Consider the following 20,019-nt stretch of genomic DNA (forward strand, 5'->3'; position numbering starts at 1 on the left):
TAGATTGGGGCAGCATCACATTCAATCCCAATTCAATTTCCATGCATTCACATGCACTCATAACCACACCAATTAACCAATTTAAGCATCAATTCATTAAAATCCCCAATTTATACTAAAACCCTAATTGCCATAAACCCTAATTTTTCCAATCATCATAATTCATGCAATTAAAACATATTAATCACATCTACCTAGTCTTTTAAGCTCGCACACATCTTTAATTCCATTCAAACTATCAAACCCCAAACTTCATCATGCTGGCTGAAAATTTTAACTCTCTATACATACACATTTCTTTCACTTCTTAAGTTAAATTTCCCTCTAACAACCTTAGTTCAAAGATTATTTAACAAATCAAGGCAGAAAGGAACCTTACCTTGTTGAGCAGAATTTATAACTTTTAATTCTCTTTACTTTCTCGGTTTTATTAGCAGCCAAGCTTCCTATCAAGGTTCACTTGCAAGGTTTACTTAAGGGAGTTAGGAAATTTGTTGCTAAACTTAGGGTTTATAAGAGCTTGAGGTGAACTCTCATGGTGGAATTGGAAAAGCAATGAGAGAGAAGAGAGAGATGGTGGACGTCATAAAAGAGAAGAAGACCCCTCTTTTTTTTTTTTTAATTCTTATTTGTCTCTTATATAGATATTATCCCAAAATTTCAAAGTTTAAAATTTAATATTTATTGTGTCATGCTTATGTCAAGGATGATGTCATAATCTTTTTATCTTTTTTTGAACTTATTTCTTTTCTTTTTCATTTTCTTTCACTCACCTCTTCAATTTGAATTTAATTTTTAATATGTTAATTTCCTACATTTTATTGGACATTTAGGCTAAAAGTCACATCTAATGGTGAATTGACCAAATTGCCCCTTACCGGTCTGATCCGATTTACGAATAGCATTAATTTGCTTCATGAATCCTGATTTAACTATTTGACCTTGTTCACAATTCTTTTTTGTGGTTCTCTCATTTCTACTAGCTTCGCAATAATTCTTAGGCCTGCAGTGTCACAATGTCTCATACGAAATTAGGGTTTTGACTGACCTCGCAGTCACTTTCTGGTACGGTCACCCATTGCTGTGGCCTTGGGTCATTTAACCTTTTATGCTTTATTTTTCTTATTTATATTTTACTTTCAGGTAATTACTATTAATTTTTATTCCGGACTTTTCTAGGCGGTACAGATATAGTTCTAGATATCCTAACTGTTCGGACAGGCACTGGTCACCGAAACAGTAGAATGTATAGATTACTTAATATAGGGCTGTGACAAGGAAAGTTAGTTAAGGGATCCAACTAGAGCAGGGAAAAGTTATAGGATGTGCAATGGTGTCTTGAACTGTCCTATTAGGCAAAGGAGTTAATTAATAAGTGGTAAGTTAAATAAAAGTAAACCTAATAGTTCAAATAAGCATGACGAACAAAAAGGATGGTGAAAAATAGCACATAGGCTTAGGTCCTGAGAAGAGATGGTGATATAGCATTTATGGGGTCTGTGATCAATGGTTAGGTAAGCATTTTTAGTATGACCAATAGGGTCACTTTATAACGAAACATGAATGAAAATAAGTGACAGAATGACAGTAAGAGATGGAGTCAGAAGAAATATATATGAGTAATAGTCACAAGTCACTAAGAAGTACCAGAATAAGAGTTATGGCAGTAAATATGATTGGAATCAATTTTGGAAGAGTTTGTTAGTGAGAGGTATCTTCTAAAATACAATAAGATGTAAGGATATAAAAGAACGAGGGTAAGCATAAAAGGTAAAAATGGAGTATAAGTAAAGATAGTAAATCTCAAGATGATATGTCAGGCAAATCAGTGGTACAACAGAAGGATTGTTGTAGCTGATATCTTATAGGAAGAGATGATGAAATTTCAAGAAAAAGACCAAGAGACATGGGTTGAATATTATTCTACAGACAATAGTGTGCTGATGATTGTAAGAGGAGATTTCTCCTTCTCTTCAAGTTTAGCTCGTGCTTTTAGCTCAAGAAGACTACATAAGCAAGGGAAATTGTGTTGAGGTAACTGGGTATTTAAGAAGTTGGTAGGCACTAGTCCATATGCATTCTCTTTAAAAAGGAAATGACAATAAGTGTGTACCTAATGTTAAGTATAAAAGGATGATCAGAGAGGTGACAAGAGTTGAATCGAGCTAGTTACTAGAGCTTACAACCCTTCTGAACTATAAGCTGCAAGAAGTACTATTTGCTAATGAGTTACAGTGACTAAAATTGTTGCTGATGGGAAAATTTGAGGCTGAAATTTGAGTGCTGTAGGCAATATATATGTTTATATTAAGGAGAATGGACATGCGGATTATCTTGTCTGGAATTATGGTATAGCACACATTTCCCACAGTCATGTTTGTTTAGGTGGAACTTATAGTTTCAAGGGCTCCTATCTAACTATGATGAACAATTTCCTACAAAGGGTAGTAGGGAATGATAATATTCTAATGGTTAAGTTAGGAAAGGAGGCATAAAAAGAATTTTCTAGGGTCAATTACAAGTGTTACATAATGTGAAAGATGTGCTGGTAGGAGCCAATCATAAGGTTAGAATTCCAGAAGTAATGGAACTAGTAATCAAGATAGGATTAAGAAATAAAAACAAGGTTAAAGTTGATGATGGGATGGACATCCTTGAAGGAAAAGGTATAAGGGTGAGAGAGAATAAATGTTAAAAAATAAGTACAGTAGGTTAGAAAGATGTTAACAATAGCAAAACAAGAAAAGGAAGTGGATAAGATTCAAAAAATAGGAGAAAAGCTTGGTAGAGTTGGTTACAATGATGAGAATAAGAAGAATAAGTATGCTAGGGACACACTAAGGCATGTTTAAAACAAGTTATGGTGAGATGATAGATTCAAGGAGTAGTAGAATCATGATTTAAGTGTTAATGTGTCAGGAAGTACGTCACATAATAAGAAGTTTTAGAAAGAAGTCAAGATATTTCCATTCTAGAGGAGGAGTGAGAAATGATAAAGTCACATGAACTGGGTTGTCAGGGAAGACAAACACTTTTGTCATATAAGAGAAGAGACCAATGTTGATAGATGGTGTAGGATACACTTGGCACCTGGATGGAGCTCTATGGGACTAGATGCATAAGATGGACAAGAGTTGGCCTAAGGACCTTACTAATGGCACAAGGTAGATTGGAAATTCGAAGTGTCATGGGAGTGAGAAGATGCACAAGTGTTGACCATTGAGGTCATGGGACAAGTAAAGATGTTGAACAAAATGCCTATGATAGGTGCTATAGGAAAGCATCTCATAGGATACTATAAGACAAGGAATATAAGTCATGTCTGTAGGAAGCAAAGATTGTTGAAACAGAGGTATGGGGACTGAAGTCACTAAGAGATACGTTAAGGCACAATGAAGGAGAGGTAAGCACTAAAGCTGATGGAAGTTATGAGATATCAAGTCAAGCACAGTGGAGGTATAGTAAGTACCGAAGATGTCAAAAAAAGATTAAGGAGTGGTTGGTTTGAGGTATGAGTTTCGCTATGAAATGACGATGATAGCTAGGATACTACAGCAGGCAAAAGAACTATGCGGATCTTAGGTGAAAAGATGTAGAGTTTGCAGTGGGTAATTATGTATTCCTAAAGGTCTCCCCAATGAAAGGAGTCATGAGGTTTGAGAAGGAAGGCAAGCTGCCACCAAGATACATAGGACCCTTTGAGGTTATTGATAGAGTTAAAACAGTTGCTGACCAGTTGGAGTTGCCACCAAGCCTTTCTCTTGTCCGCCCAGTATTCCACATCTCCATGTTAAGGAAGTATGTTCCTGACCCTTCACATGTGCTGCAACTAGATGTAGTAGAGTTGAATGAGAACCTGACCTTCGATGAGCAGCCTATAACTATAGTGGACTATCAAATGAGGCAACTAAGTTTAAAGCAAATCCCTATGGTTAAGGTTTTATGGAGGAGCTAGTCAGTGGAAGAATGCACCAGGGAGTCAGAACAGAATATGCACAATAAGTACCCGTACTTGTTCAATATGTAATCCTGTAATTTTACTTTGCCTTGTATAAAATTCGACGATAAATTTTCTGTAAGGGGAAAAGAATGTAACATCCCTAATTTTCAAGTAATTATTTTATATGTAAATATTTTATTCTAACCCTGGTATTGTGGACTTCGCGTAGGTACTTTCATTTCGTGAAAATTTGATCGTCACCTGGATCTGTAATTTTGGGCTGAACAGATAATCTGCCAGATCCATTTCAGAACCGAGTCAAAGTTATAGGCTAGCCCACCATTTGTAAATGTCCCGGACGCGTTTCAAGCATTAGAATTGGCATAGGTAAACCCGAACCCAAAGTTTATTCAGTTATTTAGTGACAGGTTTAGAATAAAAATCAATAAAATATTCAGAGATTATTAGAAAATTATAATTCTTTTTGCAATAGTTTTATAATATTGTTGAGGACCGTGGGGCAAAATTTTAGAATTTTTAGAGTTTATTTGAGTGATTTTTGGAGAATATCCATTTTAGGGGCTAAAACGTACTATTTCAAATTTGTGACTATTGCCTAGTTTGGAGGGCCTAGGAGGGGCCATATGATATTGATGAGATATGGGTTGAGATGTGTGATTCTAGAAGTATTATTTGAACCATTGTGTATGTTGGGTAAATCCTAGGTGCAGGGGAAATTATGCCGAAATTTCAACAAGATCTTAGAAACTATTTTGATTTTATGGTTTAAATCAATTATTTAGTTTTGTCAGTCTTTTGATAGAAGTCAGTGTGTATATTTATGTGATTGATATCGGCCGTATTCTCCTTTTAGCCAGACTAGCTGCAGTCAAGTTGACTAATCCGTGAGTAGATATTTATTTTATTTACAATTTCAATATTATTATATTTCTGGCATGCTCATGCATTACTTATACTTATATTTATGTAGTTAGATATTATGCATACCTTGTTTTGCATTTGTACATGATGATATTACTTTGGTTGCTGTGTTTTAATAATCTGGAGCTGTGTGTGTGAGTTGGTGTGTATGTGGAGTATATGGATATGGGTAGGATGAGTAGACGCGGCTGGAACTTGACTTGCTGGGACCCGATCCTTATTATGGATAAGTGGGGGTAGGCACGGCTTTGAGTTGATCTCGCTAGCCCCGCATATGAATTATTAAGTGAAAGTCCAGCTCGAGTTGATCTCGCTGGCGGATCTTAGATTAAGAGAGTTGGGTAGGGGGATCAGCTTCCTATATATGTACGCGTGAGTATGGACTTGACACGAGTGCGTGAGTGCTCCAGATTATCCTTGATGTGACTTAATATAATTTATTTGACTTGTATGAAAATAATGCATTTCATTTCTAAGGATGCATTAGAATCAGATAGTTATAGAAATTATAGGTAAAATAAATATTTACTCTCTGAGTCGAACGCTCACTCCTGTTCACTATTTTTCCAAGATACAGGAGAGCTTTATTGTAAATGACCTGTTCTTTCCTCACAAGTCCACTTATGTACATTTTGTGTAATTTATATAATTAAGGGAAGTTTTAGAACTCCGCTTGTGTAAGGGTTATTTAATTTGATTTGGGCTGTAAAAGATTATGTCTCTTTTCTTTTGAAAATTTGTAAATTTCTTATGATGCATGTGATGTTGAATGGACTGGGTATATGGCTTGGTTTAAGGGAGCTGAGCTCCCATTTGATCTTATTGTGATTTGTGGATGATTGTGAGGGTGAGTTGAGCTGCCCAATGGATTGGATTTTTGTGTTTATAGGTCGGGTGAGCAAAAAACTCCTCATTTGATAGTTCATATTATGACTGGACTCTTTCCGGTTGTTTCCTTGAAATTGTGCCAAATATGGGTTTATGTTTTTGTTGAAAGATAATTGGGCTTACTACGGGATTCGGGGGCCTTATGCTGACCCAAATTCTAGTGCTGGTCCGCCCCTACGAGTTTAGGTCGTGACAAGTATGCATTTTTAATATTTATTAATAGAAAATGACAATATTTTAAATTTTAATTTTTATGAAATGTATTTATTTTATTATCATAAATTTATGTTAAGTGATAATTATTTTTGTCAAAGAATTATTTTATAAAAAAATATATCAGATTAAGAAAAGAAATTTACACTTAAATATAGTATTTTTAAAAAAATAATATAATAGAATGTTTTTTAATTAATAATAATGTTATATATTTTCATTATTATTAAAATTAAATAATTCAATTTGTTATTAGTAATTTAATATTTTTTATTATATTAATAAAAAATATTATATTTATATATTTTTAAAATAATATTATTTTCTCACTAATCTAATATATTTTTTTATAATTTAAAAAAAATAAGCATCAATTTGCATAAATTTTGAGATAAAATATATAAAAATTTTATGATATTTAAATTATTTTTTGAATAAAATACTTTTATTACATTTTAAACAAAATAATCATGGAAATCACTATTAATATATGTATAAAAAGAATTAAATAAATATTTTAATTAATTACACTATAAATTAATTAAAAACTTATTATTATAACATGTAAAAATTTATTTAAATTAAATTAAATAAGAGATAAATTTTAATTTAAAATTAATTTAATATTAATAATTTATCTTATTCAAAATATAGTTAAAAATTAAATTAAAAAATAAAAATTATAAATTATCCATGCATAGCATGGACATTATGCTAGTCTATATATAAAGTAGACATTTATTCTTGTAATGCGGCCACGGGACACTTTCCTTAGAGAACTTGCCACACATCACTATCCATAAATAACTCTCTTTTAGACTAATTTATTATTTAATTTTTAATTTCTTTTTAATTATTATTATTACTTATGATACTACCTTAATTTTTTATATTTGAATTATTATTTTTTTAAAATTTGATTTTTAAAAATTAAAGTCTTTTATAATTAAATGTAATATTTAAAAATTATTTATATTTTTTAAAAATTTATTTACACAAAAACATTATTTATTACATGTCACCTTACATAATAATAATAATAATAATAATAATAATAACCACCATTAATTTAAGAAAATTGACTATTAATTTATGATTTCACATTCTTAAAATTAATATATATTGTAATTCATATAATTAATTAATAAAATAAAGTAATTATTTTTGTCATAACATTAATTGTCATTCAATTATTATAATTATTGTTATCATTTAAAATAAAAATAATTTAGCTTAATACTTATGATTATATCTAAATACAAAATATATAGCTATATTTATTCAATTAAATTTAAATATTATTAAAATTATTTATCCACTGATCATGATGATGATATTTTTATATTTTTTTAATCTTTTTCATTTATTTATTTTTGTGAATAATGATATATTTAAATTATATATATTAACTAATTTTATTGAAAATCTAAATTGAATATATAAATATTAAAAATAAAGTATTAAAATGAAAGAATTATAGTTACATTATATAAATATTAATAATCAAATTATAAAAAATATTAAATAATTTTAATAAAAATAAAAAATATAATTTCAATAAATTTTCATTATTTTTTATTATAATTATTCAATTGCTTTTAATTATAATAAAATTATTAATTCTCTAGCTAGAAATATTTTTGTTCTCATATTTTGTTCTACTTGGGCTAGAATTATTTTCAGGATAGTGTAACTATATCTCATACTAATATTTTTATTATCTATTATTTTATTATTTTTTTTATTTTATTTAATAATTATAATTTTATACAAAAATTATTTCTCAATTATATTTTTATATAATCATAAAATTTTAAAGATAAATAATAAATATAATTATAATTACGAATATAATTTATTAAAAAAATAATTTATAGTATCAAAATTATGAATATATCTTTATAAAATTTATTAAATTAACAGATTAAAAAATATACAAATAGAAATCTCTTCAATGTCGTTAATAAATTTTACACTCTATTAGTCAAGATATGTCTAATAAATAATTTATACATTTTCAGAATTTTATTTTATTTATTTTTATTTTTTGTAATTAGCACTCTCATACTTTAATAATGGCAAAGAAATATATATATATATATATATATATATATAACCTCCAGAGTTCAATGGTAGATAGGTGTCCAGGAACCGACTTGTAAAGCGGGAGACCACCAGTTTTTATACCGTTGATGGTTAGGGTTAACAGTGCAAGTCCATGTCCTTGTAGGATACGAAAATCTACTAAATTACTCTCTTCTTCATCTTCCTCGTCTTCGTCTCTTCCACTTGTTCTTCGCGCTATTCTCTTTCACACAATCTGTCAAGCAACTCATCGTCCTTTTCCTTCTACTTCTCCTTCTTCTTCTTCGTACTGCTTTAGAAAATGTCTCAGTTATTCTCTACTCTTCTCTTCGGGGATAACGAAGAATTTGAGTCTTTCTTGGGTGACGAGCTTAAGGGTTTCATGGGGCGACTCTCAGGTTCCCAAGAGTCCTCCCCTGCGTTGCGCTTACCGCTAATGGTTTTGATGGGCAACGACGAAGATGCTTTGGCGATGGCGGAATTAGCTACTGATGAAGATGGTCCAAATACACAGCCCGCCAGTGCCCAACTCTTTGAAAAGCTCGAGGTGATCAGAATCGAAGAATCGGGTTTGGTGTGCTCGATTTGGTTGGGCCAATTGTCGATCGAGTCGGAAGCTAGGCGGTTGCCGTGTTCACGTGTCTACCATGGCAACTGCATCATGGAGCGGCTGAAGAAGAGTAAGACTAAGACTAAGACATGCCCTCTTTGTCGATTGTGTTGATCGATCGCTTGATAAGTGAATTGGATGGTAATGATTACTTGTAATTGATTAATTACTCATAAATGGGATAATTGATTATTTGCAGAGATGCAATTGACTTAATTATGTGACCAATATCATATTTTTTGATTTGTCAAAGACAATCTCTTCATTAATAAATGGGATTAATAGGTTGTCAAAGTTCATCAATTATGGTGATTGCAATAGATTAATTATATATGTAGTTAATAAGTGTGATTTAAATATGATGTATGCTTCTGCGCATAGTTATTCTTGAATGTGATTGGGAAGTTAGTTATTGCTGATTGCATTTATGCTTTTGTTGATGACTTCAATTACTAATATAAATTCCTGATTTTTAAAAACTTTGCTTTCTGCCTTTCCTGATGTTTAAAAATTTTGGGCTTGCAGCTATAAGATTGTAGACATGAGTCTCGAGATCAGCTTATTGCAAAAATGTTGGTTATAATTTCTCTTCCCTAGGATCTCTATTTGCAGGACTTTGTCCTTGTAATTTTTGTTTTTCAAACTAAAAAGGGTTTTTAGGCTCCTAGGGCTTTGGTGCTAAAATTCTATAATCATGTCAACTTATGAAAATTTAGTCTCTAAAATTCGCCTTCTAAAGGAGCAAGCTTGATGTCAATATTATGTTGACATGTATCAATGAACATGGCTGGCATATGGATTTATTTTCTCTTATTCTATATGGGAGTTTCTTAGCTGAATCACAGATTATAAAATTTAAATAGCTTCTTTGTTTTTGGCCCTTTTCCTTCAGTGTCTGACTTTCCGCCTCTACCCTCCTTTATAGCATTTATAAATATTTTTTTCAGCATGAATCGTACTCAATACTGATGTTGTGTCATCTCTAATTGTTGTAGACTACTCAGGAGAACTTAATATTCCATGTCCTGCCGTTGCTCGTTCGAGCTTATGATGATACTGATCTGCGCATTCAAGAGGAAGTCCTGAAAAATCTGCGTCTCTTGCTAAGCAACTCGATGTTCAGGTGATTGCCATTTGTATGGATTTGTGTGCCTGCATGTGTTTATGCAGACAACATATTCTATTCATGTATGTGAATGCAAATTTTCATTTTCACATATTGGTTGCTTTCATCCTTGCCTTGGAAGCTGGTGAAAATTTGCAGCAGTGTCCTAATATGACAATTACATGGTGATTGACAGTCATAATCCAGAAACTATAAGTTCAAATTGATGCCCTGGAGTGGAAATGAAAAATTCTTTTATTTATGTTCTAAAATGTAACAATTATTTTTATTGGGGATCTATTCAATCTGTTGTTCATTTCAATTGTATTATTGTTTTTTTTTTATATGACTGGTTTTTTTTTTTTTTTTTTAAGTATTGTCAATATGCTTTCTTTTTTCCCTGCAGATTTTAGGAGTTTCTGTAGGTTGATTAAAAGTGTTTCATGGCATATAAGGAACATCTTAAAATATCAAAGGAGAGAGAGAGAAAGATAATAAGAAAAATGATGAAAGGAGCAAAGTGATATAATCCAATTTGAATAGCAACAAATAAAAACGCCTAAAAGACATTATTCGAGATTGCAGAGAAAAAGGCGTCATAATCGATGATCAATAAGAATGGATTTTTGATAGTATTTCAAACTCTTAATTGGATTTTTTAGAGAATCTCTAATCAAGCCTGAAAGATGGAACAAGATCCGTTTTGCATCATTTCTAAGGGACTTTTAGTTAGGCCCAGGAAGCAATGTCACTGATCGTTATCAAATTGAGCAGCAATCATTTTTGGCATCTTAATAACTAAAGTTCAATGTTTGCCTAGCTTTTTCCTTCATATAGATTTCACATATGCATACTATAGGAAATAGTATGTAATTCTTCAAACTGATTCTTGTTCATGGTGCTTGACATATTATTTCATGTGTGATCCTTTGACATGTTAATTCACGCGTGATTCTTTGGCACATTAAAAATGTCTGACCTGTCAAGGCTATGAAAGCTATTTGTGGAGGAAGGTTGTCACTGAGAAGCTTAATGGATGGGTGTCCAAACTAGGTGTCGATTTTCTTTGAGATGGGGGCTCAGCTCTATATTTTGTTTTCTGCAATGATATTCAACATATTGATCCCACTTTTAAATTCAAATCCCATAACATTTTTGCTAGCTATTGTGAGAACTTGAACAGTTTTTGCACGAATGTTATAAACAAGAATATATCACAGGATGCCAGTCTTAACTGAATACAATAGTGGGAGCTTTATTTCTTCTCTAGTTTTTCCAGTTGTGGATAGTATGAAAAATTAGTGGATCAGGGAGGATACTGTTAGGTGGACAATGAAAAATCGGAATGGTTTTATTTTAAGCCCTTCACTCATAAGGTAAGTGAGGCTTTCAATCCTGATGGAAAGCTTAATTTTTCATGTAGACGCATTTAAAATATGAGAATCCATCTAAAGTGGCTTTTTTCTGTGAAGCATCTCATAGAGGATCTTAATCACTGACAGTCTCCTTAGAAGGAAGCAAGGTGTTTTTTTTTTTTTTTTTTTTTTGGTCTTTGGAACAGATATTTTTTAATGAACATATTGTTTCTGATTAAGCAGGTTCCTTTTCATGTGTGTAAGCCTGCCTTAATTTTGAGCTTGTATCCCTTTGCACCTTTGTGCAGATTAATAATATTCTTTTTTGTCTTAAAAAATAAAAAACTGTATAAACTGGCATAATAAAATATGCTGATGGGAGGTAGGCTTTGTCATTTCATTCTAGAATTTGCACAATTATGGGTGTCATATTCCTTTATTAGCTGTTATGTGTATATTGCAGCACTGTAAGAGGGAAGGAAAAAGAATGACATTGCTAAGTAATCGATATTTTCTTCTTCTTGGCATGCTTTACCAGGGATGGGTTTCCAAAGTCCATGTCATATCTCTCTGTCTCTCAATTATATTTTATTCCTTGCAGCTAGTGACACATTCAATTTTGCCTCGTGTCCATGGATTAGCACTAAAAATGACCGTTGCTGCAGTATGCTTATTTCTGTATTTATTTATCATTCATATTCAATTATTTTGTTTTGATCTTTCTGCTAATGTAGCTGATTCTAATGAGTTGGTCTGTTCATGTGAACACCTAAAGAGAAAAGTTGTACCTGTGAGAGATTTGTGATGCATCCATGCTTTTTGGGTGAATTGCATATATTAATCAGAAGCTTGGAATTTGTTTCTATTGTAAGGTAAGAGTCAATGCTCTGTTTTTCTTTGGGGTTCTTGTTCACACACTCGATAAATATGCTGTTCTAGAAATCTTGCAAACAATTCAATGTTGTACAGCTGTTGACTGTCCTGCTCCTACCCTTATGTGTGCCCCTGAAGTTGCAAATTCAATTTTTAAGCTGGTAATAGAGTTTCCTTACACGAGTATTAGTTTCCCTTCATTGGTTATATGTAGAAGAATCTGAGTCATTGTCCTTTTGCTTAATTCTTGTCAGTATGGAGTAGAATTTGTGGCAGAGCATGTCCTTCCTCTACTTGTCCTTCTTCTCACTTTCCAACAATTAAATGTTCCGCAGTTTGCCAAATATATGCTCTTTGTAAAGGATATCCTCAGGTACAACAATAATTTTTTTTTTAACCATGAATTCGAAAAATTCTTTCCTCTCTGCTTATATCCACATGCAAGTTAAATCGCCATTTTAATCAACTCATCTCAACTAAACCTTTATTCCAAAAATTTGGGGTCGATTATATGGATTCTTTTTTTCCACTCTAAACGATTTTGGGTTAAATTCTCGGAAATGTGTAATGATTTTAGGTCATGTTGTACTACTCTCCTCTGAGTCAGTTTAGGTTTACCCTTTTTTTTTTCTTTCTATACTCTACCCTAATGTGCTTTACTTGTCTAACTGGAGCCTCCGTATGTCTACGCTTCACATGACCCAATCACCTCAATCTCTCTTCTCTCAATTTATCCTCAATTGGTACCACTCTTACCTTTTCTCTAATACTCTCATTACGGACTTTATCTAGTATAGTATAGCTACTCATCCACCTTAACATTCTCATCTCTGCAACTCTTATCTTAGACACATTCTCATTACCATATAATATGGCCGGTCGTATGGCTGTACAATAAAATTTTCCTTTCAACTTATTGGGAATCTTGCGATCACGTAAAACTCCCGTGGCACGTCTCCACTTCAACCATACAGTTTTAATCCTATGACTAACATCCTCCTCACATCCCCATCTACTTGAAGTACTGAGCCGAGATATTTAAAGTAATTACTTTGGGACAATATCACTTCATCCAAACTAATTCCTTTCCTATCACCAGTTCGGCCTTTACTGTACTTACAATGTATGTATTCTATTTTCGTTCTACTTAACTTAAAACTCTTTTAACTCTAGAGTACTTCTCCAAAGTTCTAACTTTCTATTGACTCCTTCTTGCATCTCATCTGTCAGAACTATATCATCCGCAAACATCATGCACTAAGGTATACTCTCTTGTATATGTTTCGTTAATTTATCTAAAACTAATGTAAAAAGGTAAGGGCTTATAGCTGTAAATCGCCATTTTAATCATTTTTTTAATTTTCTTGTTAAATGTTAGTAATATCTTTATGTCTATTTGCATATACTAATGACATTATCATTTTTATTTTATTAATTTTTATAATGGTTTGAGCTTATTATAGGATAATAGAAAAAATAAAAAAAGGAGTTACAGTTACTGATTCTGGAATTCCAGAGGTAATGACGGCACCTTTTCCCAATGGGCTTCAGTCTCAAGCCTTGAGTAAAACAAGTGGAACTGTTGCCCCGGCTTCAAAAAGTAGCTATTCATGGGATGAGGATTGGGGTCCTGTCTCAAAAGGACCTATCGCTAGAAACCAGCCTTCTACAAGCAAGCCATTGTAAACTACCTCTGTTTTGAGAAATCAGCCAAGTCAATTAACTTCTTTGCAATCAGAATCTTCCTTGATCTTTGCTGTACCTGGTCAGCAAACAACTGCATCATGCCCTCCAGTTGACATAGAATGGCCTCCTCAGGCATCTTCAGGTGTAACCCCTCAGTTACGTGATGCTGATAAGCAATTGAACACGGGAGCATCATCTTCTTCAAGTTTTGATGATCTAGATCCTTTTGCTAATTGGCCTCCAAGACCTAGTGGTACTTCCAGTGCATCTGGAACTTCTAATAATGTTTCGTTGGGATCAATGGGAAACAATTACAGTACCAGCTTGAATGCGAGCACGCCCAACAGTATGAACTTCCAAGCTAATGGAAATAATAGCTGGGCCTTCAGCAACCAAAGTTCATCTGAGCTGTTGAAATCAAACCAAGGGATTTCTACAATGAGTGCTTGTAGTTTGAGTAGTGGTTATAATCCTCAGAATTCAATTGGTTTCATGAAACAAAATCAAGGTATATCTACTTTGGGTCCATATAATGATAAGAAATCAACAGATCTTGGATCAATATTTGGTTCCAGCAAAACCAAGCAGCTTGCACCTAAACTTGCTCCGCCACCATAAACTGCTGTGGGCAGAGGAAGAGGAATAGGAAGAGGGGCCACTTCTACTTCAAGATCTACCCATGCCAAACCACAGTCGGAACAGCCATCCCTTTTGGACTTGCTGTAATGGACTGGATTGCCTCTACCACATGCAAGGAGGGGTAAGAAAAGAAAGGAGAGGTTCAAGTAGCCATGAGCCATTCTATGCAGTGAGGCAGTTGGATTTTATGTTAAAAACGATGGATTCTATGTTCATTTGGGGCGAAAATCGTCGATGGCCATAGTGAATGGATGGCATGGTGTGTCGAGTGATTTTTGTGAGTTTGTAGCTTATTCTGACTGACCCTTTCCTTTTTTTTTTTTGTTAGTGTTTTTTTTTTTTTTTTAAATTATGTTATGCTGTTTAGTTGGAAATAGTTTTTGCTGGAAATTTATTTTTCAAAACAATTCCAGTTCCAGCAACTGGTTTAGAAATGATAAAATGAAAAATGAAATATTTCTTTATTCAACTAATAATTTCTAGCTTATATAAAAGTTGATAATATCAAATTACTTTTCTCCATATTTTTAAGGCAAAATGTTCAATTTTTTTCCTTTTAACTTTTTGTCTAAATTAATTGATAATTTTTAATTTATGTTAAATTTTTTTTTCAATTAACGCAGAAATTTAATTTAATAAAAAGTTAAAATTTATAAGTAAATTTTTTTATTTTTTATTTAAATTTAAAAAGTTTTATTTGATTTAAATTTAAAAATAAGAACTTAATTTTCTTAATTTTTGAATTAAATTGAGTTTCAAACTTTTAAATTAATTTAAATAAAAAATTTAAAAATAAATTAAATTAAACTTAAAAATACTTTTAATATATATATATATATATATATATATATATATATATATATATATATATATATATATATATATATATATATATATATATATGTGGACTCTCTTGAACATCAAATATGAAATAAATTATCATTACAAACAGACAAAAATAGAATTAGCTGATTTTAAATGAAATCCTATCAAGTGATTGGACAACTCTTTAAATCTTTTATGCAAAAGAAAATATACAAAAGGATTGGACTCACTAATTTCGCAGAGGAACATACCGCACTATGTAAATTAAAATTTGTAAAACAATACAGGCGGCGTACCTATCAATAATAATAATAATAATAAATACTGCATACAGTAACAGGCCTACACTAGGGAGGGGGAGCATTTGGGCCCCTGGAATTTCATATTTTTACAAGGGTATATTAGTAATTTGGCAAACTCATTAAGTTTCTCTAGTCCACCAGCATAATTGCAGAGTTAATTTCCTCAACAAAACCCAGCGACTTTGCCTCTCCAAAGTATAAAGAAATTCTATTTTTTTGAGATGATTAATGAATAATGAGCACCAATGACTTGGGTACAATTGCATACTTGTTTATGAGCTTTCTTACTTCAATTACACAGCTATATATTTGAGTGTGTATATATATATATATATATATATATATATATATATATATATATATATATATAATTTCTATTAAAGATTTAAGAAATCTGTTGTTTAAATTCGATTCTCTTTAAATTAAAATATAAGATATATAATAAAATCTATCTCTTTATTACTCTAGATATTCAATTTTGAGCATTAAAGAGTGTGTTAATAATTAATAAAATGTCTCTCAATCAAGGATCTTCAAATCTTTTTATAAAACTCAAAGCATAAAATTATGAGAGAGAAGCAATTATTTGTTGAAAATATGAAAAAAAAAAAAGATAATAATAACTTGACGAAAATATAAAATCTTTCCGAACGAGGTCGTGTTATTCTTTTATGAAATTTAATTGATTATGAAATATAATTATTATTTTATTATATTTAATATTTTTAAAATAATAAAATAAATAGTATAATTTATTACATATTTGATTACGTAAACAGCCCTATTTCCATGATGCACAGAATAACATAACACTCTATTAATTTAGTTAAAATTACTAAAGAGGCTGTAAATTAGTTAAAATTAGCAGCCTTATTTCCGTGACGGCTGCTAAAATAATAAATAAATAAATAAACTTCTTGAGCACCGCGTTTTCTGTTTTTTGGACTGCTTTCTCGTCTTGCGGCTCGCTCTTCGGTCAGCTGATACGTAAGGCCCAAAGAGGAAAGCTCACCTAATACGTCATCACTCCGCCCAACCAGGATTCTTTCAACTTCCAACTACTCTATATATTGATGGGCACGTACCCCCCTAACCCATCACCTGAAGCTAGCATTCAAGCTATCTACTTTCGACTCATCTACAAATCTATTGCATTTTCCATCTAAATTTCATACGAAGAAAAATGGCAGCCAAATTGCCAGAGGAAGAGCATCCCAAACAGGCATTTGGATGGGCTGCAAGAGACGAATCTGGTGTACTTTCTCCCTTCAACTTCTCCCGGAGGTTCTTTTTCTTCTTATAATTCCATAAATCTTTCTTGTGTCTCTTTTTAAATCAACAAATCTTCTTTTTCTTGAATGTCTAAGAACAAATTCGATAACCCAGTTATTCCTAATTATCCATAAATGACATGTTTGTGCAGGGCAACAGGAGAGAAAGACGTTTGTTTTAAGGTTCTTTACTGTGGAATGTGCCACTCAGACCTTCACATGGTCAAGAATGAATGGGGCACTTCCACTTACCCTCTTGTCCCTGGGTACGTATTCTGATCACCTTAGCAATTAAAATGTTTAACGGTGTAAAGTTAAGTGTTGGAACCCCATCAACCAATATAAAAAATGATCATTTCTGGTGAATTTGTAATGCAGGCATGAGATTGTGGGAGTGGTGAGAGAGGTTGGCAGCAAAGTGGAAAAATTCAGGGTGGGAGATAAAGTTGGTGTGGGCTGCATTGTGGGATCATGCCGCTCCTGCCATAACTGCACAAGCAATCTTGAAAATTATTGCGCAGAAATGATACTCACCTATGGTGCAAAGAACTATGACGGAACCATCACTTACGGCGGCTACTCTGACATCATGGTTGCCGATGAGCACTTCATCGTTCGTATTCCAGATGCCTTGCCTCTTGATGCTACTGCTCCTCTCCTTTGTGCCGGAATCACAGTGTACAGCCCCTTGAAATATTATGGACTTGACAAGCCAGGCATGCATGTGGGCGTAGTTGGCCTCGGTGGGCTAGGTCATATGGCAGTGAAATTTGCCAAGGGTATGGGGGTTAAGGTGACTGTGATTAGCACCTCACCTAGCAAGAAGCAGGAGGCCCTTGGGCATCTTGGTGCTGATTCATTTTTGGTTAGCCGTGACCAAGATCAAATGAAGGTGCATAATTTATAATTTATACTCAAGAGAAGTTTGCCTATGTGCATGTGTACTTAATTTCTGATGTTGATAAATCTTATTGGTACAGGCTGCAATGGGCACAATGGATGGTATAATTGATACAGTGTCTGCAATGCACCCTCTACTACCTTTGATTTGGCTGTTGAAGACTAATGGGAAGCTGGTTTTGGTTGGTGCTCCAGAGAAGCCACTTGAGCTAGTAGCCTTGCCTTTGTTAATGGGTAATTGTCCATTCCTATATGTCTACTTCTTACTCTTAATTCAAATAAAAATTAATTAACAATTTCAACTATATATTTACTATTGACAGGAAGGAAGATGGTGGGAGGTAGTGGCTTTGGGGGAATGGAGGAAACGCAAGAAATGATTAATTTTGCAGCCAAACACAACATAACAGCAGACATTGAAGTTATTCCAATTGAGTATGCGAACACAGCCATGGAACGCATATTGAAAGCCGATGTTAGATATCGATTTGTCATTGATATTGGCAACACAATCAAGTCTACCCACTGAGTTTAATTTATATATGTATTTCAATTTTTAAGTAATTGTTATGTTTGAGGACTTTGTAGCCTATGCCCTCATAATATAATATCATGGGGAGCAATGTTTAATAAATTGGATTTGAGTGAACAGCAAATTTTTTTTTTTTTTTTAATTTTAATTCTAAAAATTAAACAAAGCACAAACATTGCAAACGTCTAAGAGATCAACTCTTCTATCAACATGAAAAATATTGATTCAACGTTTAGTAAACTGATAAATAAAAAAGCAAGCACTAGAGAAAAAAATAGCAAAACAAGGCACAACAAATCGTAGATGACTTCAAGTAATTCATAATGATAACATATCTTTGGTAGTACATATATACAAGGAAAAATATTGATTCAGCAGGACAAAAGTTCAATGCTTGATATGGGTTAGTGCTCTCTTTCATTTTGGTTCCTTCACAACAAAAACAGGGCACTTGGCATTATTCAGGCAACAGTTTCTCACACTACCAAGAAAAGCCATGCATCAACAACTGTTACTTTGCAAGAAAAAGATCAATCAACACCAAAACTTGTACAATCATCTTGTTTGAACATATAGATTACCTAATGGATTTTCCTGAAATTAATCATATATATGGTTCATTAAGGAGAAAATGTACCAAATACTAGCCATTTTAAGCTCCACCTTTATTACCCAGAACAAGCAAATTAATTTTCTAGTTTTTAACAGCATTGTATATCAACTCTCTACGCTCCCTAGTTTCTGTAATTGTCTCCACTTTTACTTTTTGGAGTTTGAAAATAAAAATCCCTCATTATTGAATGCAGAATTGAAAAAATCACAAATATATATATATATATATATATATATATATATATATATATATATATATATATATATATATATATATATATATATATATATAAAGCATGAGGTTTTTCCTTACTACTGCTATGTGGCATTCTAAATTTTGATGCTGCCACGTGGTATTATAAGGTAAGAAAATTTCCCCTTGCTACTACCACCTGACATTATAGACTTTAATGTTGTCACGTGACACTTACCATATATAAATTATTATATTTAATAATTATAGTAATTAATATAAGTAATTATTACCATTAAATATCTTTTACTATCACCGTTGTTACCATAATTTTTATGCCCAACTAATTAAAAATATTAGATATTTTTTAATAATTTTATAAATTTCTCATTTAATGATTCTTGAATTTTTAATCATTTCATTTAATTACAAAAATTTAAGAATTATATATCTTAAAATTAATAAAACAATTTAAAATTATACTATAAAAGTAGTCATATAGAGTTAAATATTTTGCCCTCTCTCTAATTTTTATATATTTAATAAATTTTAATTTACTTAAATATTATTTTATTTTTATTTATCTTATTTTAGTACGCACTTAATAAAGACATATTTTGTTATGGATGCATATTTGTGGGTAAGACTTGATCCACAAGAGAATCCAGTCAATGGTGATAAGAATGACAATAAATAAATTGACATCAAAAGTGGATTCACCAGCAACAACTAATTAGTAAAAATAAATATCCTAATTAAAATATTACTATAATTGTCATTATCTTATATTATAACCTTAAATGTTGATTTCCAATAATAGAGAATTCCATATGAAATTATATAATAATCTTTTTATAAGGAGATCAGATTATGAATAAAAATATCAAACAAAATTATTTTAATTATTCTATGAGATTTGAGATTCTCTCTTAATGAGTTTTAAGGTTTTGGGCTCCCTCCGACGAGTCTTTCTTTTCTATCACCATAGGTCCATCAAGAGGGAGAAATTGCAATAAGGGAAAGGCTGCAGGTTTTGAAGAAGACTTCG

General features: G+C 32.0%; 2 protein-coding genes across 5 annotated transcripts in view; both read left to right on the plus strand.

The window, feature by feature from the left end:
• The window catches only part of LOC110671751 (probable mannitol dehydrogenase), a 45,826-nt gene extending 27,543 nt beyond the window's left edge, over positions 1 to 18,283 (plus strand). The window contains exons 1-5 of one of the 2 annotated variants that reach the window (XM_058138590.1): positions 16,577 to 16,747; positions 16,887 to 17,000; positions 17,113 to 17,626; positions 17,715 to 17,868; positions 17,958 to 18,283. In XM_058138590.1, coding sequence (XP_057994573.1) covers positions 16,647 to 16,747; positions 16,887 to 17,000; positions 17,113 to 17,626; positions 17,715 to 17,868; positions 17,958 to 18,163 — 1,089 coding nt within the window. In that variant the 5' untranslated portion in view covers positions 16,577 to 16,646 and the 3' untranslated portion in view covers positions 18,164 to 18,283. Of the gene's footprint in view, positions 1 to 16,576; positions 16,748 to 16,886; positions 17,001 to 17,112; positions 17,627 to 17,714; positions 17,869 to 17,957 lie in introns of those variants that run through there. The other variant, XM_058138589.1, reaches the window with a different exon arrangement.
• Positions 8,114 to 14,726, plus strand: LOC110651991 (E3 ubiquitin-protein ligase SIRP1). 3 transcript variants are annotated; one of them, XR_009144967.1, is made up of 3 exons: positions 8,114 to 8,748; positions 9,674 to 9,801; positions 13,528 to 14,726. XR_009144967.1 is itself a non-coding variant. In XM_058138594.1 (2 exons), exons 1-2 carry the CDS (start codon positions 8,370 to 8,372, stop codon positions 9,727 to 9,729), a joined length of 435 nt encoding a protein of 144 aa, XP_057994577.1. In that variant the 5' UTR covers positions 8,114 to 8,369; the 3' UTR covers positions 9,730 to 12,009. The 3 variants fall into 3 exon arrangements, 1 of the variants encoding a protein (XP_057994577.1); XR_009144968.1 differs by lacking the exon at positions 13,528 to 14,726 and having other exon boundaries at positions 8,114 to 8,819; positions 9,674 to 12,009; XM_058138594.1 differs by lacking the exon at positions 13,528 to 14,726 and having other exon boundaries at positions 9,674 to 12,009.
• Positions 18,284 to 20,019: the final 1,736 nt, after the last annotated feature.

Source organism: Hevea brasiliensis, chromosome 16 (genome assembly GCF_030052815.1).
Source record: "Hevea brasiliensis isolate MT/VB/25A 57/8 chromosome 16, ASM3005281v1, whole genome shotgun sequence".
Taxonomy (NCBI): domain Eukaryota; kingdom Viridiplantae; phylum Streptophyta; class Magnoliopsida; order Malpighiales; family Euphorbiaceae; genus Hevea; species Hevea brasiliensis.

What these genes read in the sequence shown, in the direction of transcription:
- LOC110651991 (XM_058138594.1), top strand. Translation starts at nt 8,370, where the DNA reads ATGTCTCAGTTATTCTCTACTCTTCTCTTCGGGGATAACGAAGAATTT. An exon ending in CATGGAGCGGCTGAAGAAGA is followed by an intron (nt 8,749 to 9,673) that starts GTAAGACTAAGA and finishes TAATTGTTGTAG; the next exon opens with ACTACTCAGGAGAACTTAAT.